This window comes from Pteropus vampyrus, unplaced genomic scaffold, assembly GCF_000151845.1.
Source record: "Pteropus vampyrus isolate Shadow unplaced genomic scaffold, Pvam_2.0 Scaffold135, whole genome shotgun sequence".
NCBI lineage: Eukaryota > Metazoa > Chordata > Mammalia > Chiroptera > Pteropodidae > Pteropus > Pteropus vampyrus.
In genome coordinates, this window is record NW_011888916.1 from 2,260,743 (window position 1) to 2,282,606 (window position 21,864).

The 21,864-nt window shown below is 35.6% G+C and overlaps 1 protein-coding gene across 4 annotated transcripts in view; it reads left to right on the plus strand.

Moving 5' to 3' along the window:
* MAST2 (microtubule associated serine/threonine kinase 2) overlaps positions 1-21,864 on the plus strand; it is a 177,926-nt gene that overhangs the window by 98,556 nt on the left and 57,506 nt on the right. Inside the window, exon 5 of one of the 4 annotated variants that reach the window (XM_023534963.1) lies at positions 8,523-8,717. The exons of the other annotated variants lie outside the window; for them this stretch is intronic. Within the exon in view, the coding sequence (XP_023390731.1) occupies positions 8,523-8,717 (195 nt within the window). The remainder of the gene's footprint in view (positions 1-8,522; positions 8,718-21,864) is intronic. 4 annotated transcript variants of the gene reach the window in all.

Here is a 21,864-nt window from a genome sequence, read left to right on the forward strand (position 1 = left end):
TTTTTTTTTTTTTTTTTTTGTCAGATATATTGTGACTATTTTCCTTCAGTCTATGGCTTGCGGAAGGTCTTAATTTTGATGTTCAATTTGTGAGTTTTTATGTTGTATCTAAGAAATCTTTATCTAACCCAAAATTATGAAGATTTTCTCCAATGTTTTCTTCTAGAAGTTATATAACTTTAGCTTTTATGTTTGGGCTTTCATCCCTTTTGAATTAATTTTTTAAGTTTAAAAAATTGTGATAAGAATATATACACACATATATTAAAATTTGGCATTGAATTGTACACATCTTCAAGTACAATTCAGTAGCATTAGTTTATTTACAATATTGTATAACCATCAACACTATCTAATTCTAAAACTTTCTCCTCACCCCAAATAGAAACTCTGTACCCTTTAAGCAATAACTCTCTGGTCTTCATTTCTCTCAGTCCCTGCAAACTCTATTCTACTTTCTATCTCTATGCATTTTGTCTATTCTAGGTATTTCATATGAGTGGAATCACACAATATTTGTCCTTTTATGTCACTTAGCATATTTCATATTGTCTGTATTTTAAGTCAGTTTAAATAAGGCGTTTTTGAGCTTTTTGTTATGTTATTTGAGCTTTTTTGTTATATAAGTTATTGATATAAGTTGTTCCTGATCTTCTCATTTTTTTACTGTCTGTTGACCTGGCATGATATCCCATCTTTATTCCTAAGAATGGTAATTTGTGTTTTTTCTTTTTTGCTTCTTGATTGTGCCAATAGGATTTTTATTAATTTTAATATTTTTAAAGAACCAACTTTCAGTTTTGTTATTTTTTTCTATCACTGATTTCTGTTTTTATTTTTTCTTGTATTATGAATTTAATTTGCTTTTTAAGTTTTCAATGTAGAGGATTAAATTGATATATACTATAAAGTTTGATATGTTGTATATTTATTATAATTTAATATAAAATGTTTTCAAATTTCCTTTTCTGTTTCATCTTTGACTAATAGATTATTTAGAAGAGTGATTTAATTTTCAAATATTGAGAGAATTTGAAGGTTTTTTAATGTAATTGATTTTGAATTTAATTCTTTTTTCAGACAGCAGAATTTATAGGATTTCCTTTTGAAATTTCTCGATACTGCTTTTCTGGCCTAGTATATGGTCTTTCTTGATGCATGTGCACTGCGTGTTTGATTAGCTGCCCTGAACTCTAAGCTGTGCCTCTTCAGTTTAGCAGAACTGCTGCGTTCTGCTTGAACTCTAGCTCTGTGCCATTGTAAGAAAATTATTCCCAGGTAGAGAGCTGGGACAATTGGAATGTCTCAGCATTTGAGGTTCTCTTCTTTCTGGGTTTGCATTCTTGTGTTGCCTTTCCCTAGTGCCTGAAAACTGTTACTTCATATGTTTTGTCTAGTTTTATGGTGGTTTGTAGCAGAATGGCTGCTTTTGTTTCATTTACTTTGTCGTACTTGCAGATGAAAGTTTGACAATCTTAATGCCTAAAATTGAGTTTTTTTCTTTAGTTCTCTCATAAGTCTAATCCTATAATTTTTGCATCAAGTGTAAAGCTAATGAAATTCTCATTCATTTCTACCTCATCATTTTCTTAACTCAACAATACGTATAACAAAGTTAGTTGTTTAACATGACTTTTGTCCCTGTTATAATCTATAGAACTGAGTAATATTACTTTTTAAAAATCTAGGTATGATTTTTTCTCTTATTTTATAACCAAAATAATTTTATTTAAATCTTTATCCTTGCCAGTTATTTCATTTATTTCATTTTTATCTATCAAACATGTTCAACATCTATTTTAGTATTAAATTTCACAATCATTTACATTAAATCTATAAGTTTTCCATGGTCTTCTATGATTATTTTATTATTAAACCATAGGAGGAAAAAAATCTTTGAATTTGGCTAAATATTGAGTAGACGATATTATTTTAAGAAAAATCATTCCGACATTCTTTATTGACATTTACTTGGCTTCTCTGAATACTGTGGCTTATTTATTGTTGATTTAATCTTTTTTCAGTGCTAATAATTGTATGTGTGTTTTCTGTGTGCAAGTGAAGTCCATTCACTTTCATTAGCAGATTTTTTTTTTCAGCTTTAAGCAGACCAACTCATTTGTAGATTTGCTATTTCTTTTTCTCTCCTAAGTGTTACTTTCCTATTTTGTCTGTCATAATCACAGCTTGTACTCATTTATAACGATCTATAGGTTTTAAAAATAAAATGTAATTGTATTCAGAAAGTACCAGGTTTGAGTATATTTTTATCAAAAATATAAAGTAAGTATAAAAAGCTGAAATTTTTTATGCTTTCAAAAAGTTATATTTTAAATATTCAAAATTACATAAATACACTAAATTTAAAATTTTTGTGATTTCTAGATGCATCTACGTACAAATTTTTATAAAAACAAAATTGTAATTTTAGCATTCATTGTTCAACTATCAGTATAACAATTGATCTCCGGCATTGACATAAGTTATGGCTAACCTTGAACATAAATCCACTTACCAGTAATGTGAATTCCTTAATTCTGCAAAATGTTCCTCAGCTGCCATGATCTCTGTTATGAATACTGAGCAGAATTATAAATATCTTTAGAACCATGAGTCGGAACAGAAGGAAAAAAATAAATGGATATTTGGCTCTGTTTGGAAGCAATACTTGTATTAGCCAAGAAATCTATTACATTCGTGTTATCTGAGAAGGATTTGACAGGCTAATTAATTTGCCTTTTTGCTTACTTCGAAGACCCTCTGCTGTTCAAATACTTTATAATCTCAGACAGATTCACAATCCATAAACAGCAGTCTGACATGGTTGCTCTTTTTAAAAAAAGACGTGTAAAGAAAAATGTGGACAAGTGTTTTCCTGGGGTCTTACATTCCTGTAAGTCACAGGAATGGATTTTTAGGGTTTCACGTTGCCATTGCATAATGCTAGATGACAAGTTTCAGAAGCCACCCCATTTTTTTAATGAATTTAATTTTTGTATTTGTGTTATTTTGCAGAACCTCTAAAGTGAGAAGCCCATGGCAGAGACCTTTCTTGCCTGGCCCTAAAGGTCAGGCAAGACATAGTTGTGTGAATGAATAAGAAAAGCTAGATGTTTCATTTCTCATACTGCAAATTGTTGAGTGCTGCCACCAGTCCCAGGGAAATGTTAAGCTTTCTTAGTGCTGACAAAGCCACAGGAACATTGGCACAAGTGGATTCTAATGTCACTAAGTTTAACACATCTGTGGGGATGTGTTAAACCCTGGGAGTAAGAGTGATATCTTCTTTGGATCAGATCAAGGACATAAGATATGACTCTCATTCTCTAAAAATCAAACATTTTCCAACTTTAGCATTATTTAAGGAGCCCTGTGTTCTCTCTATTCTGCCAGTTTATTATTGCAGAGCAGGCTATAGAGAAATCTATTTGCTGTTGTTGTCAGAATCTCTTACTGAAAGGTATTATATATAGCACAGTGGTTTATAACATTGATTCTAGAGGTTACTTCAGTTCAGTTCAGTTGAGGACAGATTTTCAAAAAATAATGGGAATAATAATAGCCTGTATATCATAGGGCTGTGATGTGGACTACCTGGGTATTATGTGTAGAGTGCTTAGTAAGTACTTATAAATATTAGTTGCTGTTATGTTGTTGTTGTTTGGTAGTCTAGTCTTGGGGTTTAGAGAATTGGAGAATATTGAGTAGAAACTTTGGGCCCTGCCTTAAATGTATGGCCTTGGCTTGGGATGGGGATAGACTTCAGTAGGGGATAGTCTCTTAGTTGTGAGAATGTGGACCTTTGTGACGGACCCTAATATCATCATGAGACTTTCCCAAAGTGTGACTTTGTACTTGTTGAGAGGTGTTAGATTTTTTTGAGAGAGCATTTCCATTTTAAGACTTGTAGAGAATGGGGTTCTGAAATAGGGGCTGTGAGAGGCTAGAGATTGGGCTAGTATATGAAGAGGAAAAGTAAGTGTAGCTACTAGGTGGAATGAGTTTGCGTGGGTAATTAGAACAGTGGCTTTCACATTTTTTAGACCATGATCCTTGATAACATAGATTTTACATTGTAACCCATCACATGTGTTTGCATTTGTACAAATTTTAGTAATAGATGTTACAAACACATAAATTTCACAAACAATTCTTACCCTTACTATGTGTGAATCACTTAGATATTTTCTTTTCTCTATTCTATTTCATTCTATTTCCCTTTTAAGAAAATGTTGGTCCTGACCTCCTAAATTGATTTTATGACTACTGAAAAATTGTGACCTGCAGTTTAAAAAGCACTGGTTGGAGTATGAATTAATCCTTGGAATGTTATCCCAGAAAAACAATTTGACATACTTTGTCATCTAGATGAACGTGAGGAGCTATCTCATCAGAGTTGTTCTGGAGCAGGGAACCAAGACTTTTGCTTACTCTTTGGCTCCCTTAGCTGTCAGTGTTTAGCTCCACAGTTTACTTGGTAACTTGGCTCTCTGCAGGTCAGGCTGTATTTTGTCAGATGGTTTCTTACGCGTTTGGGCTTATCTCCTCCTTTAGATTTGGAAGCTAGGTCCTGGAGGACAAGACCTATAATAACAACTAACAGTTCCATAGCACTTCCTCTGTGCTAGGCACTTTTTTGTTTCACATTTAATCTTCACCACAACCTATATATTAAGTACCTTAATTATTTTCATTCTACAGATGGAGAAACCAAAGCATACAAAAGTTCACTAGCTTACCTTTAGAGTCCTTCTGCAGCTTATCTCAATGTCTCGTATAACATCTGCCATATAAACGATTTCATTAATAGTTAATGAAATAAAATTAGTTTCTGGGCTTATTTTCTTACCTTTCCTTATGGCTTTTCTCACCACAAGGTTATTCAAGTGATTAGAGAGTAGTAGAAATTGAATAAAAAATGGTGCTGAACTTTGTCTAAAGAAGGGGTATAGAATTTACTTAAATTGATTAATCAAATTAAGAATTTGAATAATGACAGTGCTTTAAGCCCTAACATTAAGGCTCTGTCATCTTCAACAAGCCTGGGTTTGAGAGTGTATAATGTTGCAGAAATGCCCATATGGCTGTAGCTCATTAATTTAACGATTTGAGATCCTTAAAATACTGCCTTCCAATCCCCAGCCCACTGCAACAGCTGTTCTATTCTGGCCCACGCCTTCTGAGTTAATAGTATTTCTGTCACAGGGTGAGTTTTCAAGATGGTATGTACACTTTCTGCCAGAGTGTTCGCTGCTGTCAGGCCTCACTCAGGCTTGGACGTTGCAATTTACTTAGGGGGAGGGAGTTTGGTGCTTGTCACTGAGGAGAAACAAGGTGCTCTCTGGGACTCTGATTTGTTACAGGCTGAGTGTGAATGATGTCAGGCAGATCAGAGGACAGCTGATTCATTTGGGATCTGGGACTCCTCACTCTCTCACTGCTGCCTCCTGGCTCTTAGATCTTTGCATAAGGGGGATGGGTGGGGACTGAAAATTATGTTTTTGAAGAAAAGTGCTTTAATTTTTCTCTTAAGTTTGGGAAGTCTTTGTAAGTTTCCTTTGGCTTTTAGACTGCATAACCCTTGTGTGAGAGAACTTCCTGCCAAGACTCCAGTATAAGAGGGCAAAAGTTTGAGTAGCCAGGAAAATGATGAAACGGAGGAGAGAGAGACTGGGAGCACCATGCCTGCGGATTCAGTAAGGAGGCTGGGGTCTCTGAGTGGAAACTGGCAGTTGCCAGGAAAAGAACTAATGACAGTTAACACACTTTCATTTACTTGGATAAAGACTTCACTTTTGAGATGTCTGTCAGGAAGAGGGCTGAGCTGGCTTCATAAATTCAAGGTCAAAACAGTGATTGGTGGCAGGGACAGATGGGGTTTCTAATTCTGAAAATTGAATTTGATGTTATTTTAGGGGTTCATAGATACTTGGGGAACTGGATTAACAACGAAGAGGGATTGGTTTTTTTCCTCCCTTGAAAGCAGATGTTTAAAGTTAGTGTCAAAGTTGCATATACAAGCCCCATAAATGTGAGGAAAAAATGGAAATGAAAGCACCTCTTTCATTGACTAGAAGGGGTATTGTATTTCTGCTCCTGGCCTGCCAGCTCAGGACCTCAGATCTACCTAAGCCTGAGTTCTTTAAGGTGTGACCTGAATTTTATTTCTGTGTTGGCTAAAACAGAAATGTACTTAGGTGAGGATTTCAAAGCTGGGAAATGGAAGAATCCTTCTTCCACTTCAGGGTAGCTTTTCTAAGAGCTCGATAGGCTCATTGAATGAAGAGGTGCTGAGTGACTTTATCAGGCAATTAGGGAACCAGGGGAAGAAGTTTCCTAAAATTCATTTTACCTTAGTGATCAGCTGCCTTGCTGTAACTCACAGGGCAGAGGGAGTACCGTTTTCTTCCCCTGAACTTGAGTGCTTATCCAGAGACAGCATGGCGTACTCAAGTAGATGGCTTCTTCGGTGCGCTTCTTTTGAGTTGTAACCCTTCCGTGCTAATGGATACTTATTGATTGAATTAACGGTTCTACCAGACCTTGGAAAATCAGACTTGTTCGAAGTATATAATTGGAAGGATTGGCATACAGTTGACCCTTGAACAACATGGGCTTGAACTACACAAGTCTACTTATACAGCGATTTTTAAAAAAATACTGTAAATATATTTTCTTTATAATTTTCTTAATAACATTTTCTTTTCTCTAACTTACTTTATAGTAAAAACACAATATATAATGCATATATAAAATATATGTTAATCCACTATTTATGTTATTAGTAAGGCTTCCTTCCAGTCAACAATAGGTTATTAGTAGTTAAATTTACGGAGAGTCAAAGTTATACACGGATTTTTGACTACACAGGGGTTGATGCCCCTAACCCCACATTGTTTAAGAGTTGACTGTACTTTTAAAAAGGTTTATTCTCATACTAAGACTAGAAATTTAAGTCTTAAGCTTCATCAATTAAAGTGCAATTTAAAGTAAAGATGACTAATTAGCAAAATTGAAAATTTTTAAATTGAATTGGTCGTTTTAAGAAAACATAAGTAGTCAAAAATCATGCTCTCCATGCACTGGTGTTGGTAATCATTGTATCTGTTTTAGTGACTTTGAATTTAGATTAAGAAAATTCCCTTTGAGGAGCTAATAGTTTACAAATTACTATAACTTTTTCAAACAATACTTTCTAGACTCTAGTCCCACTGTATAACCAGATTACAGAGTGGTAATTGGGAACAAAAGGAGAATGAGATTTGGTTTTCATAAATTTTTATAATCCTAATTATATATTCACCAAAATGGCTGAAGCCTCATTTTATGTGATAAGATTTAAGTCTCTAAAAATTTGTATAAGCAATGTTAACAAGAACTTAATGTCTTACTATATTAGCTCTAATTAGCTCTAGCTTATGTATACTTTTGAAATAGCTCTTTAGAAAGGTGAAAATTCTGTGAGAAATTAATCAGAAATTACTATTTTTACTTCTTATAATTTTAAAAAATATGTTAAGTTTGTGGAAATTTGGGCACACCTGTAATTTTAAATAGTTCTCTGCTCTTTGCTTTCCTGTCCTATTATGTCCTCATATTGTGTGCTCTTCTGAGAAATATGCTGAAGCCAGCTAGAGGGATAATATGTAGGGCAGTGAAGATTTCCTTTAAATATATGTAATTAAACATAAGTAGAATGTCATATAGCCATATCTAAACAGTTAGTAATAACAATACAGAAAGCTAAGATTTTAAAAAGATCAGGTGCTTGCACATTTTTTTTAAATCTTGGAAACAAAATATTGTAGTTTAATATGATATTTGTATAGAAAGCCATGCCACTACTGTTGTACATTAAATGCTGTGGACTTGTCAGTTATTTTCATCATCTGTGACATATCAATCATCAACAAAGTAGAAATCTATATTTGCTATCTGTCTGTCTTCAATCTAATGATCTTATTAATAGTCTTCATTAGGACTTAACACATCAAGATAGTTAGATTGTTTTTAGGGGAAAAAAGTAGCCTGGAAAACTAAAGTTTAAGTAGAAGTAAAATTTATTATACAGAGTTAAGTAACATTATTTGATATACTCATTCAGTAAAAGTTAACTAAATAAGTTAGTGTTATTATAGATATAATCTAACAATTTATAAACTATTGAGAATGTTTTTATGGACATAAACATTTTTCTAGGAAGTTTTAGTCATTGAACACAAAATATTACCTATTGCTCGCTCATTGATAAGTTGTAGTAAATGTGCAATATTTTCCCAGAAGCCAATTCTAAATACTTTGAATACCCAATGCTTAACTTCTTGATTTAAATTCTGTAGATTAAGTTTTAGTCTCAATGGTCATTATGTACCAACGTTGGTACTGAGATATGATATTTGAGAATGATTTTTGACCACTTACTCTTCTTAAGCCTGTTGCCTAAATTAACCCACTTTGAAGATGTCTCTTTTTGGTTAAGAATGATCACTGACTTTGCCTTTTCTACTGTGATACCTTGTCAGAATCTCTACTCTTTGCCGAGGATCTGAAGTAAACCAGCACTTCTTTTCACCCACATCGGCTCCAGCCCTATCCCTCATTAAAGTCCCATATAGTGCTGATTGTGCTCTGGCTGCTTCTCCTCTTGCCTTTTTCCTGAACCCACAAGCCCATAGCAGTCCTGGCAGTCCCTGTTCCAGCCGCCCACTGCAGTGGAGGTAAGGAAACCTGCTATGGTGTAATCGTGGGTCTGGGTGCTTGCTTCTGGCCTAATAGGTAAAATCCAAACCTTTCTCCTTAATAACGGGGAGAAACTGAGTAAAAGTCATGGCCTTGTTGTAGAGAAGTGTAAAAGGAATTTTACAGATTGCTGCTGCATTCAGGAGAAAGTAGGATATCTATTAGTAGATAGTTGTGTGCCCATCCTGACTGCAGTCACTCAATAGGAGAGGCATAACATGACAGAATGCTAGAGCTCTCTAAAGGTTAAATAGTTCAAACACCACATTTTACACACCAGGAAAATTTGATTCCAAAACAGTTTAAGCGATTTGTTCAGATTGCTGAAAATAACAGTACTTGAGTGTATGCTATGTGCTGGGCACTGTTTTAGGTATGCAGGACAAAATGATGAACACAAAGAGATAAAAGTCCCTGCCCTCAGGGAGCTTAGATTCTAGTGGAGGGGGACAACAAGTTAATGAGTAAATATGTAACAGATAAAGATAAGTGATACTGAGAAAATATAGTAGAATAAAGGTGGAAAGGTTGTCATTTTATATAAGATGGTAAAGGAGGTCCTCAGTGATAAGTCGACATATGAGCAAAGAACTTAAGGAAGTCATGGAGCCAGAATAGAGGTATCTGAAAGGAGAGTGTTTCAGACAGAGACAAAGGTAACTGCCAAAGGCCTGATCTAAGAGCTTGCTTCATGTGTTCTTTGTGCAGCAGAGTCCAGTGAAGCTCATGTGGAATAAGTTAGGAGATAATAGGTGGGAAATGAAGTCTGAGATGTAGTGGGGAGCCAGATGAAGTAGAACTTTAAAGTCATTATAAGGATTTTTGTTTTTATGCTGAGCAAGATGAGAAACCTTTAAAGAGTTTAAAGCAGAAGAAGTCATGATCCGACTTTGATCAACAGGATTACTAGCTATAGGTAGAAGACTACTGATATAATCTAGGTAAGGGACGATAGTTGTTTGAACCCATGGTGGTTACAGGTGGTAAGAAGTGGTCAGATTTGGGGATGTATTTTGAAGGTAGAATTGATAGGATTTGTCAATGGATTAGATGCAGAGTTTGAGAAAAAGATGAGGACTGAAGATTTGGGGCTGAACAATTAGAAAGTTGGAATTACCATGAACTGAGACTGGGAAATGGCAAGTGATAGCTAATTAGACATTTAGTTATAGATATGTGAGCTCTGGGCTAGATATATACATAATTAGGAATTGTGTGTAAGTGAAATAAATCATTAGATTTATGAAATCCTGCAGTGAATGACTATTGATAGAGAATGAAAAAATATCAATTTTGAGCCATGGCACATCTGACTTTAAGTGGTTGGGGAGATGATGAACTAGCAAAGGAGAAGCTGAAAAAGAGCAGCCCTTCAGAAAGGAGAAGAACCAACACAGAGGTATGGAAGCCAACTGAAAAAAATTTTCAAGAAAGAAAGTATGATTGATCAATAGGTATTTGTTAAGCTTTTCATTAGAAGAAAAAAGTAACTTGGAAAACTAAAAATTTAAGTAGAAGCACAGCTTATTATACAGACTTCTATGATATTATTTGATATAGGAGCTCAAATTTCACAGTCAATTTAGGGCAGTGGTATACTGACATAGGACGATGTTAGAGGCTGACTTCTCCTGAGATCACTCCTTCCAGAGGTACGAGACCTTGGTATGAGGCTGAGAAAGATTATAAGTTGGGTAGCACCACAGCCTAAGGTGTGCCCTGTCTTGGCACATGACTTCAAGTACTATCTCTTGAACCTATGGTCTTAGGGCAACCTGAAGCAGTGTCTTGCAGCTTTGGGTTGAATGTTTGTTAAATTTCATGTTTTTTCTCTCCTAGACTTGGTTACATGCCTGGCCACTATATTAGTGTTTCATTCCATTCTTTTGTATCTGGCAAGTGATATAGCAAGATGATTTTACTTTGTTGTTTGCTCGATATGTTTGTATTTCTTTAAAGCTCCTTAAATTTTGTTCTGGAATACAGTTAAATTGTTTGGGAATAGTTTGATCCTTTCAGGGATTACTCTTAGGCTTTGTTAGTGGGCCCAGAGCAGCCTCTGGGGCTAATTTTTTCTTAATACTGAAGCAATACTTTCTGAGTACTCAATGCCCATGCAGTATGCATTTTTTTCCACTCAGGCTAGTGGGAATATGATCTATTCTTGGCCTTGCGTGAGCTCTGGGGAGTGTACCACCTGCTAATTTTCTTGAATAGTTTCCTATCCCTATGCACTGATAGATACTCAGCTGAAAACTTGAGAGGAACCCACTGCCAAGTTCTCTCTCCTCTGTGGAACTCTGCCTTCCAAATTCTAGTGACCTTAGCCTTCCCAAATTCTTAATTCTGTCCCTTCAACTTGGGAGACTGCTTGTTTCGTATTAGGTACCAACTTCCCGTGTTGCATCCTAGAGCTGTTCTCTAGGTAATAAGCTGGGGCAATCTTAGAACTTACTTTGGGTTAGTTTTTTTTTCCTTCAGTTTTTAAGGCGCAAGGGTAAATCTGGTCTCTGTTCCTCTATCATGGCAGGAGACAGAAATCCAATCCACCTAATATTTTGAGGTCACGCTTCTACCATCAGAAGTGAAGATTGAGATTATTGGTGACTGATTCACATGTTAGGTAAACTTAATAGGAGAAAGACAGACTCTGTTTTACCTTGCTTAGTCAAGAAAAGTTGAGAAATGAAACAAGAATAAGAATAGGTAGCATTTGCTGAGCATTTACTGTATACTAAGCATTTTTCTAAATGGTTTGTATGTGTTGAAATTAATCCTCAAAATACTCTGATAAGATGGTAATACAAGTTCACTTTAGTGATAAAATAGATAATCCAAGTAAATCTGTTTTATCGCCAAAGACACTGTGGTACAGAGAGGGTAAGGAAGTTATGTACGAGCAGTAGAGACTGGCATTCGGCCCAAGAGAATCGTACTCCAATGTCTTTGCTTTTAACCGCTCTGTAATGTTTTAACCACTGCTGTAATGTTTCTGTCAAAACGTGCTATCAAGTATTTAATTAATAAGTGAATAAACTCTGAGGACTTAATACCTCCCAGCTACCATTCTAAGCATTTAAAAATTTCACTTTTTATAGGTCACTCAATTCTCACACCAATTCTGTGAGGTAGGTAATATTATAATGCTCATTTTGTAGATGAGGAAGCTAAGGCACAGAGAGATTAAATAAATTACTCAAGACAACACAGTTGGGAGTGGTAAAACTGGAATTAAAACCCAGGTAGTCTGGCTTCAGATATCATATTCTTAACAATTATACTATTCTGCTTCTCTATCTAAGATACTCCTTTATGTAGTGTAGTATTTTCTGAACCTGAATAATTTTGCAGCCCCAGGTCTTCTCTTTTCCCAGGTGACATATTCATGACATTCTTTAATAAATCCCCTTATACTGGGGTTGAGAATTAGTATTTCACAGTCCATTGTCACTTCCAGGCCATCACCTTTATATCTTCTTTCAAAAATCTCTATTCTTTTAGGCTTACGACATTTCATTTTATCTTTTACCTCTGCTCGTTGCTGTCGTCCACTAACTTCACTTTGTTCTCTGCATTTACATTCAGAGTCTAGGACAGAATCAGTGCCTAGTGAACACGACAATGAACCTAAATTCTACAAAACCCTTACCACATACATGTGCCTATTGAACATTGCTGTTATTAAACAATTGAGCAAATTGTAAGTGGAAAGAAGAGAAAAATGATTTCAGTAAGTAATGTGAATAAGTGAAGAATTAAAAATTGAGAGCCACTGGCAGTAGTGAACTTGACCTTTATTTGAAAATAGACTCAGGAGAGGAAACTGAGGTACATACACTGCCACCTTTCAGTGGCCATATTTGGATGTCTTTTATCCCCACCGAGTATAACTGTTATTATGGCTGAATTATGTCCCCCTAAAATTCATACATTGAAGTTCTAACCCCGGGTACTTAGAATGTGATTATATTTGGAGATAAGGTCTTTATAGAGGTAATTAAAGTTAAACAAGGTCTTTGGGGTGCACCCTAATCCAATATGACTGGTGTCCTTATAAGAAGTGAGGATTAGGACATAGACATAGAGGGAGAAAGCAGCTATTACAAGTCAGGGAGTGAGGCCTCAGAAGAAATTAACCTTGCAGACAGACACCTTCTAGCCTCCAGAACTGTGAGAAAATAAATGTTTGTTGTTTAAGCCACCCAGTCTATGGTACTTTGTTAGGGCAGGCCTAGGAAATTAATACAGCTATTGAGGCTTATGGCTGCATTGCCCGAAAACAGTGTCCCTTTACATGGCAGTTAGAACTGGCCCTGCTCAAAATCTTAACCCTTTAACTGCATCTTAGTAATGTGCTTAAGACCTTACACATTGTTGCCCATAATAATTTGAGGGACAATCAAGACAATTTTAAATGATGCCCAGTCTAACTCAGTGCTACATTTCTGTTTGTTCCCTTGATGAGAAGTGATGGGGCTGTTACATAGACTGGCCTTGATGCCAGCTCTTAGTGTCTTGAATAGGTATTGTGTTAAAAACAAAAACCCCTCAGTTTTCCTCCTTCTATATAGGGAAAAACCCAGTTCTTCCCTACTTTGTGTCTCCTTTACTATTCACATAGAACACTTGACTTCTGACAGCTGTGAGCAGCAAATGAGTGGAGGTTTTACCCCAGACCAAGCAATTCTCTATGACACCAGTGGGGTGTCCTACAATTTAGCTCAATTCTAACACTGTCTACCTGGAGATAGCACCAAATCCACAGGTTAAGGGCTCAGTCCCACAGAACTGCTCCCAGTCACAAGTACTACACTCCCAGGTTACCCACAACTTCTGTCTGATTGGGCTATAAATGAGAGGTTCCCACAACCCCCTTCTCAGGTTCGATTAATTTGCTAGAGTAGCTCACAGAACTCAGGAAAATACTTACTTACATTCAGCAGTTTGCTAAAAGATATGATAAAGGATACAGATGAATAGCCAGATGAAGAGATACATAGGACGAGGTCTGGGAGGGTCCCGAGCTCTGGAGCTTCTGTCCTGTGGAGTTAAAGTGCGTCATCCTCTCAGTATGGGTGTGCTCACTAACTCTGTACTGTTGAGATTTTACAGAGGCTTCTTCATATAGGCGTGATTCTGTACTAACTCAGTTTCTACTCCCTGTCTCTGCTCTGGAGGTTGGGAGGGGAGTGCTGAAAATTCCAAGCTTCTAATGATAACTAGGTCTTTCTGGTGACCAGTCCCCATCCAAGAGCCATTTAGGAGCCCTCAGTGGAAAAAAAGATGCTGCTACTGCTCTGCTCTGATCACTTGGGAATTTACAAGGGTTTTAGGATCCCTGGTGTGTGTGCATGTGTGTGTGATTTTTTTTCTCTATTATCTCACCGGTATAATCAACTGTAAGAGGCCTAGTAAATATAATTGTGATTTGGGTTGCGTTAATTTTTCTCCATTAGTTAACTTGGATGTCTTCTAAGAATGTGATTCTTGCCTATTTATCGATCAGCACTCAGACATGGGTGTTGTACTGTTGGCATACCCTGCTTGAAGGAGTGCTAGGCATGGTCTGTGATGTAACTCGTGTCCTTGAAGAGAGAGGGGGAAGCTATGTCTGTAGCTATTCACTAGCCTAGCCTTAGGCCTCCTGGGGATATAAATTTGGTATTGGCAACTCTCTAGAACATAGAGTGGCTTGGGTTTTGAATCAGTTTTGAATTGCCATAGACTTCTTAGGACCTAAAGTGGGAGGATTTGCAGTAAGAAATCCTTTTGAGTGATGTCTCTATTGGAAGGATCCTAGCTCTGGCCCATTCCATTCTGCATAGGAATTCCTTTAATACAGTATCTAGCAAAAAGTTATTTAGCCTGTGCTTGAACATCTTCAGCAACAACAAGTTCACTGAAGTTTGCAGCTGGTACTAATTCAGCCCTCTTGTCCCTTCTCTATCACATGTATGAAAGGCTTTCTGCAGACTTTTATGGCAAAGGACAGGTGTTCCTTTGGGCCTTTTCCGAAACCAGGCAGCCTTTGAAATCCCTTTTTGGTAGTGTCAAGATTGTTTCCTGCCAGAGAGAAAGTGTTATTTTCATTTTACCAACACCTGCTTTTCTTGTCTTTCTTTTTTAAACAACTGCTATTCAGAGTAATTCTAAAAGAGGAACGTCTTCAGAACTTGTTCTTATTCTGACCCTGTTGTAGGCAAATTACTTCACTTCTTTCTGCCTCAGTTTTCTAAATCATTTAAATAGAGATAGTAATAGTATTTCAAGGGTTGCTGTAAGGATTGAGTTAATACATATAAAATTTTTTAGAATATTACCCAGGCTGCTATAATAGTTATTTTGCTGCTGGCTTTGTTGGAAATTTCACATATTGCTGATTCTAACACTTTATTTTGCTTTCGTTAATTTCCTTTTTGCTTCCGTAAGTTTTCTCATATTCTTATTTTTCCGTGGATAGCTCTAGGTCTCACTCATCATTATGTCCTGCCTGTCGAAGCTTTGTTACTGCGTAAGATAAGTCAGTGGCAACTGGATGCCCTCCTGCCCTCTCACACAGTGTGACTAATTGTTGCTGCTGAAAACTGGCCTCTTGGGGTGCATTAGGGCATGGACTAAAATGAGAAACACTTTGAAATACATTACTTTAAAGGGACTATTCTTGGCACTGAGAAAAGTCCACAAAAATAGTTTCAAGGGGTTTCATTTTTTCTCTCTTCCTTTGGAAGGGAAGGAACTTGAGAGTATCTATCTTTAAGAGATGTGATTCTCCTCTTAGAGAAAAGAAAGCTTTTGTTTGTTTGTTTGTTTGTTTGTTTTAACGGAACGGTAAAATATAAAGACTACTAACTGTGATTTAATCTCAGGACATTTGTCTGGCAGAGAATTTTTTATAGATCCTGGCTTCAGGTGACTGAATCAACAGTATTAATTGGCAATGCCAAAGGCTTGCTATTGGATGAAAAGCAGGAAGCTAAAGGTTTCTAGGATATTTCTGTTTCTAGGACTAGGGAAATTCTTTTTTTACTGAAAAACTTACTCTCTGTTTTAAGCATTATATTATGGAAAATCTCAAAAACATTCCACATTAGAGACAGTAGTCATACATCCCCAATGTCTATATTATCAACTCATGGTCAGTATTATCTACATCCCCACCTGTTCTTCTCTCACCCTCATTATTTTAAAGTAAATCCCAGACTTCTTGTAAATATTTTAGTTTCTGTTTCTAAAAGTAAGTACTTTTTAAAAACATAAGGACATTATCATTATCACCTCTAAAACAATTAATAATAATTTATCAATTTCATCAAATATCCAGTAAGCCTTTTCACAGTTTTTTGAAATCAGTATTCAAACTATGTCAGTCCGTTTCATTTAGTCAATATGTCTCTTAAGCAGGATGACAATATAATTTATTGTGTAAACTAAGAAACTTTTTTGATAATGAAAGGGGACTCTATTAAAAATTATACTTGGGATAACAGGAATAAACCTGGATTATCATGGACAAATTAGGATGTCTGATCACCCTACTTGTAAGTTTCTTTTAATCTAGGCTTCCTCATCCTCTTGTTTTCCTTTTTGCATTTTATTTGTTGAGGAAATTGAACTGTAAACTGAGTTGTTTATCCTTGTAGGCTTTCCTACATTCTGGGTTTTACCAATTGCATTCCCGAGAAGTTATTTAACATGTTTTTATGACCTCTGTAGTTTCTGTCAACTAGAGGCTTGATCTGATTCTGGTTTGGTTTGGGGAGCTGGGAAAGAATACTTAATGATTGATGCAGTATACAGCTGTCAGAAGGCCGGTGATGTCAGGTCTCTCCCGTATTTTGCTAGCAGTGACCATTGATAATTATCACCTAGATCTATTATTTTACTAGGAATTTACAAAAAGCATACTGTTTCCATTCACTTTCTACTTATTAGCTATAGTGCTTACACAAAAAGAATTTCCCCCTTGTTGTTTATTTGTTACCCTTACTCTTGAGTCAACTCAGCTAGACCTTTTTTTTCCTGGGCCTTCAGCCTAAGGCCTGAGTCTCATAAGTGATATAGGCAGTGTTTCATACCTGCTAATTTCTGCTTTGTAGTACTAAGATTGTTTGCTCAGAGTAATGCAGTAGGAGATACATATATGAAGGTTTTTGGGGGCTTGCCATTTAAGTAGTTGCTAACTGAATGCTCAGCTGAAGAAAACCTTGGCTTGTCTTTTGACTGAGTAGTAATCATCCTGAGGCTCCTTGTTATGTAGGTACCCTGGATCCAGACAGCAGGAGCCCAGTAACTCAGGTAGCCACAGAGATAGTTGATATTTGGTAACGTTTCTGTAGCAGGGCCTCTTGTAGCAGCTTCTTTTTCATGCCTATGATGCTGCAAGAAGAGGGGCTAGTGTTGATCTCCATTGCCTCTGATGAGGGCTATTCCCTTCTCTGATCTTGGTAGGTAGGATAAGTTTGGGGCTAGAGAGTTATGCTGTTGAGGAAGTAGCTCACCAGGCAAAGAGTCAGAGACACAAATAATTTTTAACAACAGATCTTTGGTATAGAAGAAGTGATTTTTATTGTATATCTTTAGTATAAATTCCTAGAATCGGGTTGCTGAGTCAAAGAATTAATGTAGATATAGTTTTATTAGGTATTGTCCAGTTTCCCTCAGTAGTGGTTGTCCCATTTTGCATTTCTGACAGCAGTGTAAGAGAATGTCTGTTTGCTCACAATCTTGCCAACAGAATGTATTATCAAGCTTTTGAATTTTTTCTGAACCTATAGGTAAGAAATGGTATCTCAGAGTAGCTAACTAAAAAGTCATACTAAAAGGTTCCTTAAGGATGAAGAATTTATGTCCCAACCTTATGTGGAAGAAATTAATTTTCCTGTCCTAGGAACTTCATCCATTCATTTCATTCAGTTACATACTAGACCCTTTGAGCAGGAGAATAAGCTCAGTTGTCAGTAGGAAAGTTCCCAGCTTATGGCCGAGTGAAAGAAAATGCATTTTATCCAGTAAGCTTTCAACCTTATTCACCTCTCTTGCAGCCATTCCCAGAACTTTTCAGGTGATTGCTCTGGACTTCAACATACATATTTTTAAAAATAATTTCAAAATTGCATGAATAGTTCAAAGAGCCCCACCTCTGCCACAGACCAGTGGTCAGCAAACTACAGCCCATGGGCCAGATGCAGCCTGTAGTCTGTTCTTGTACAGCCCATGAACTAAGAATGTATTTTACATTTTTAAAAGGATGTTAAAAAACAAAAGCAAGGAAGGGACTTCTGTGAGAAAAGAATGAGTAAAAACAAAAACAAAAACAAAAACAAATAAATATCAATAAGCAAAAGGCAATAACTGTACCTATTATTAATCACTTTAAATGTAAGTAGATTAAATGCTCCAATCAAAAGATATAGGGTAGCCGAATGGATAAGAAAACAAAACCCATGTATGCGCTGTCTACAAAGACCCACTTCAGATCAAATGACACAGACAGACTCAAAGTAAAGGGATAGAAAAAGATATTTCACATAAATGGAAATGAAAAAAGTCAGGGTAGCAACGACAAAATAGACTTTAAGAAAAGGCTTATTAGAGACAGAGAAGGGCATTACGTATTGATAAAAGGATAAATACATCAAAAGGAAATAACTTGGTAAACATATACATACCTAATATAGGAGCACCTACATATATAAAGCAATTACTGACTGACATAAAAGGAGAGATCAACACTCATAATATACACTCATAGTATGGGACTTTAACACCCCATTGACACCAACGGACAGATCTTCCAGAAAGAAAATCAATGAAATAGTGGGCTTAAATGACACATTAGATGAGATGGATTTAATAGACATCTTCAGAGTATTCACCCCAGTGCAGCAAAATACATTGTTTTCAAGTGCACATGGAACATTTTCCAGGATAAGACCACATGTTAGGCCACAAAACAAGTACAAATAAATTGAAGATTGAAATCATGTCAACCGTCTTCTCCAATCATAATGATATGAAACTAGAAATCAACTACAAGAAAAAAACTGGAAAATACACAAGCACATGGAGGCTAAAAAACATGCTACTAATCAATGAATAGATTAATTAATGGGGTAATCAAGGAATAAATCAAAAGATACCTACATACAAATGAAAATGAAAACACAATGACTCAAACTCTATGGTGCACAGCAAAAGCAATCCTAAGAGGGAAATTCATAGCAATACAAGCCTACCTCAAGAAACAAGAAAAAGCTCAAATAAACAATTTAACCTTACACTTAAAAGAACTACAAAAAGAACAGCAAACAAAGCCCAAAGTGAGTAGAAGGAAAGAAATAATAAAGATCGGAGCAGAAATGAAATAGAGTCTAGAAAAATAATACAAAAGATTAATGAAACCAAGAGCTGGTTCTTTGAAAGGATAAACAAAATTGATAAACTCCTAACCAAACTCACCTTGGAAACAAGAGAGAAGACTCAAATAACTTTAGAAACGGAAAAAGGAGAAGTAACTACGGATTTCACAGAAGTACAAAGGATCATAAGAAAGTACTACAAGCAATATATGCCAACAAATTGGACAATCTGGAAGAAATGGATACATTCCTAGAAACATACAAGCTCCCAAGACTGAATCTAGAAGAAACAGAAAATCTGAACCAACTGATTACCATCAAAGAAATAGAATCAGTAATCCAAAAAACAAAAGTCCTGGACCAGATGATAGCTTCATAGTTGAATTTTACCAAATATTCAAAGAAGTATTAACACCTTTTCTTCTCAAACTATTTCAAAAAATTCAAAGGCCACTATTACCTTGACTCCAAAACCAAAAAAAGATGTTTAAAAAAAAAAAAAGAAAAGAAAACTATTGGCCATTATCTCTTATGAACTTTGATGCAAAAATCCTCAACATATTAGCAAACCGAATTCAGCAATACATTAAGAATATCATACACCATGATCAATCTGGATTTATTCCTGGGATGCAAGTTTGGTACATATCCGCAAATCAATTAATGTGATCCACCACATTAACAAATTGAAAAATAATAATCATATGTTATATCAATAGATGTAGAAAAAGTGTTCAACAAAATCTACCATCCATTTGTGATAAAAACTCTCAGTAAAGTGGAAATAGAACATACCTAATATAATGAAGGCCATGTATAACACACCTGCAGCTAACATCATAATGGGGAAAGGCTAAAAGCATTTTCCTTAAGATCAAACACAAGACAAGACTGCCCACTTTCACCACTTCTGTTCAAAATTATATTGGAAGTCCTAGCCACAGCAGTCAGACAAGAAAGAGAAATAAAAGGTATCCAAATTGGAAAGGAAGAAGTCAAACTCCTGTTATTTGCAGATGACATGATACTACATATAGAGAATCCTAAAGATTCCACTCAAAAAAAAAAAAGAAAGAAACTGTTAGAACTGATCAAGGAATTCAGTAAAGTAGCAGTATACAAAATTAATATTCAGTAGTCGGTTGCATTTTTATATACCAATGATGAACTTTCAGAAAGAAATTAAGAAAATAATCTCATTTGCAATTACATCAAAAACAATAAAATACCTAGGAATCAAATTAACTAAGGAGGTAAAAGACCTATTCTCAGAAAATTATGTCATTAAAAAAATAAATGAAAGCATATATCATGCTCATAGGTAGAAAGAATCAACATCATTGAAATGGCCATACTACCCAAAGCAATCTATAGATTCAATGCAATCCCTCTCAAAGTACCAATGGCATTTTCCAGAGAACTAGAACAAATAAACCTAAAATTTATATGGAACCATAAAAAATCCCGAATAGCCACAGCAATCTTGAGAAATAAGAACAAAGTTGGAGGTGTCATGGTACCTGATAATCAAACTATACAGCAGGGCTATAGTAATCAAAACAGCATGGTACTGGCATAAAAACAGATACAAATAGATACATTGATCAATGGAACAGAATAGAGAGCCCAGAAATAAGTCCATGCCTATACGCTCATTTAGTATGTAACAAAAGAGGCAAGAATATACATTGGGGTAAAGATAATCTTTTCAATAAGTGGTGCTGGGAAAATTGGATAGATAACATGTAAAAATGAAACTGGACCACCTTCTTACACTATATACAAGAATAGACTCAAAATGGATTAAAGACCTGAAACCATAAAAATTCTAGAAGAAAACATAGGCAGTAATTTCTCTGGTATTGCTACTAGTAATTTCTTTTTGGATATATCTCCTCGGGCAAGGGAAACAAAAGAAAAGATAAACAAATTGGACTACATCAAACTAAAAAGTTTTTGCACAGCAAAGGAAACCATCAACTACACGAAAAGACAATCTACTGAATGAGAGAAAATATTTGCTCATGATACATCTGATAAGAGGTTAATATCCAAAATATATAAAGAACTCATAAGCTCAACCAAAAAAACCCTCTAATTAAAAAGTGGGCAAAAAACTTGAATAGATATTTCTCCAAAGAGGAAATACAGATGGCCAGTAGACATATGAAAAGATGCTCAAGGTCACTAATCATGAGAGAAATGCAAATTAAAACCACAATGAGATATCACCTCACACCTGTCAGCATGGCTATCATCAGTAGATCAAAAACAAGTGTTTGTGAGGATATGGAGTAAAGGGAATCCTCATACACTGTTGATGGGATTGCAAATTGGTACAGCCGCTATGGAAAACAGCCTGGAGGTTTCTCAAAAAATTGAAAATGGATAGACCTTTTGACCCAGTAATTGCACTTCTGGGTATTTATCCAAAGAAAACCAATAATTCATAACAATAATTCATAAAGATCTATGCACTCCAGTATTCATGGCAGCACAATTTACAATAGCCAAGATATGGAAGCAACCTAAATGCCCATCAACAGACGATTTGATAAAGAAATTATGATTTATATATATAATGGAATATTACTCAGCCATTAAAAAAATGAAGTCCTACCATTCACAATGAAATGGATGGGCCTAGAGGTTATTATGCTGAGTGAAATAAGTCAGAGAAAGATAAATACCATATGATTTCACTTATATGTGGAATCTAAGGAACAAAAAGAATAAACTAATTGACAACAGACTCACAAATATAGAA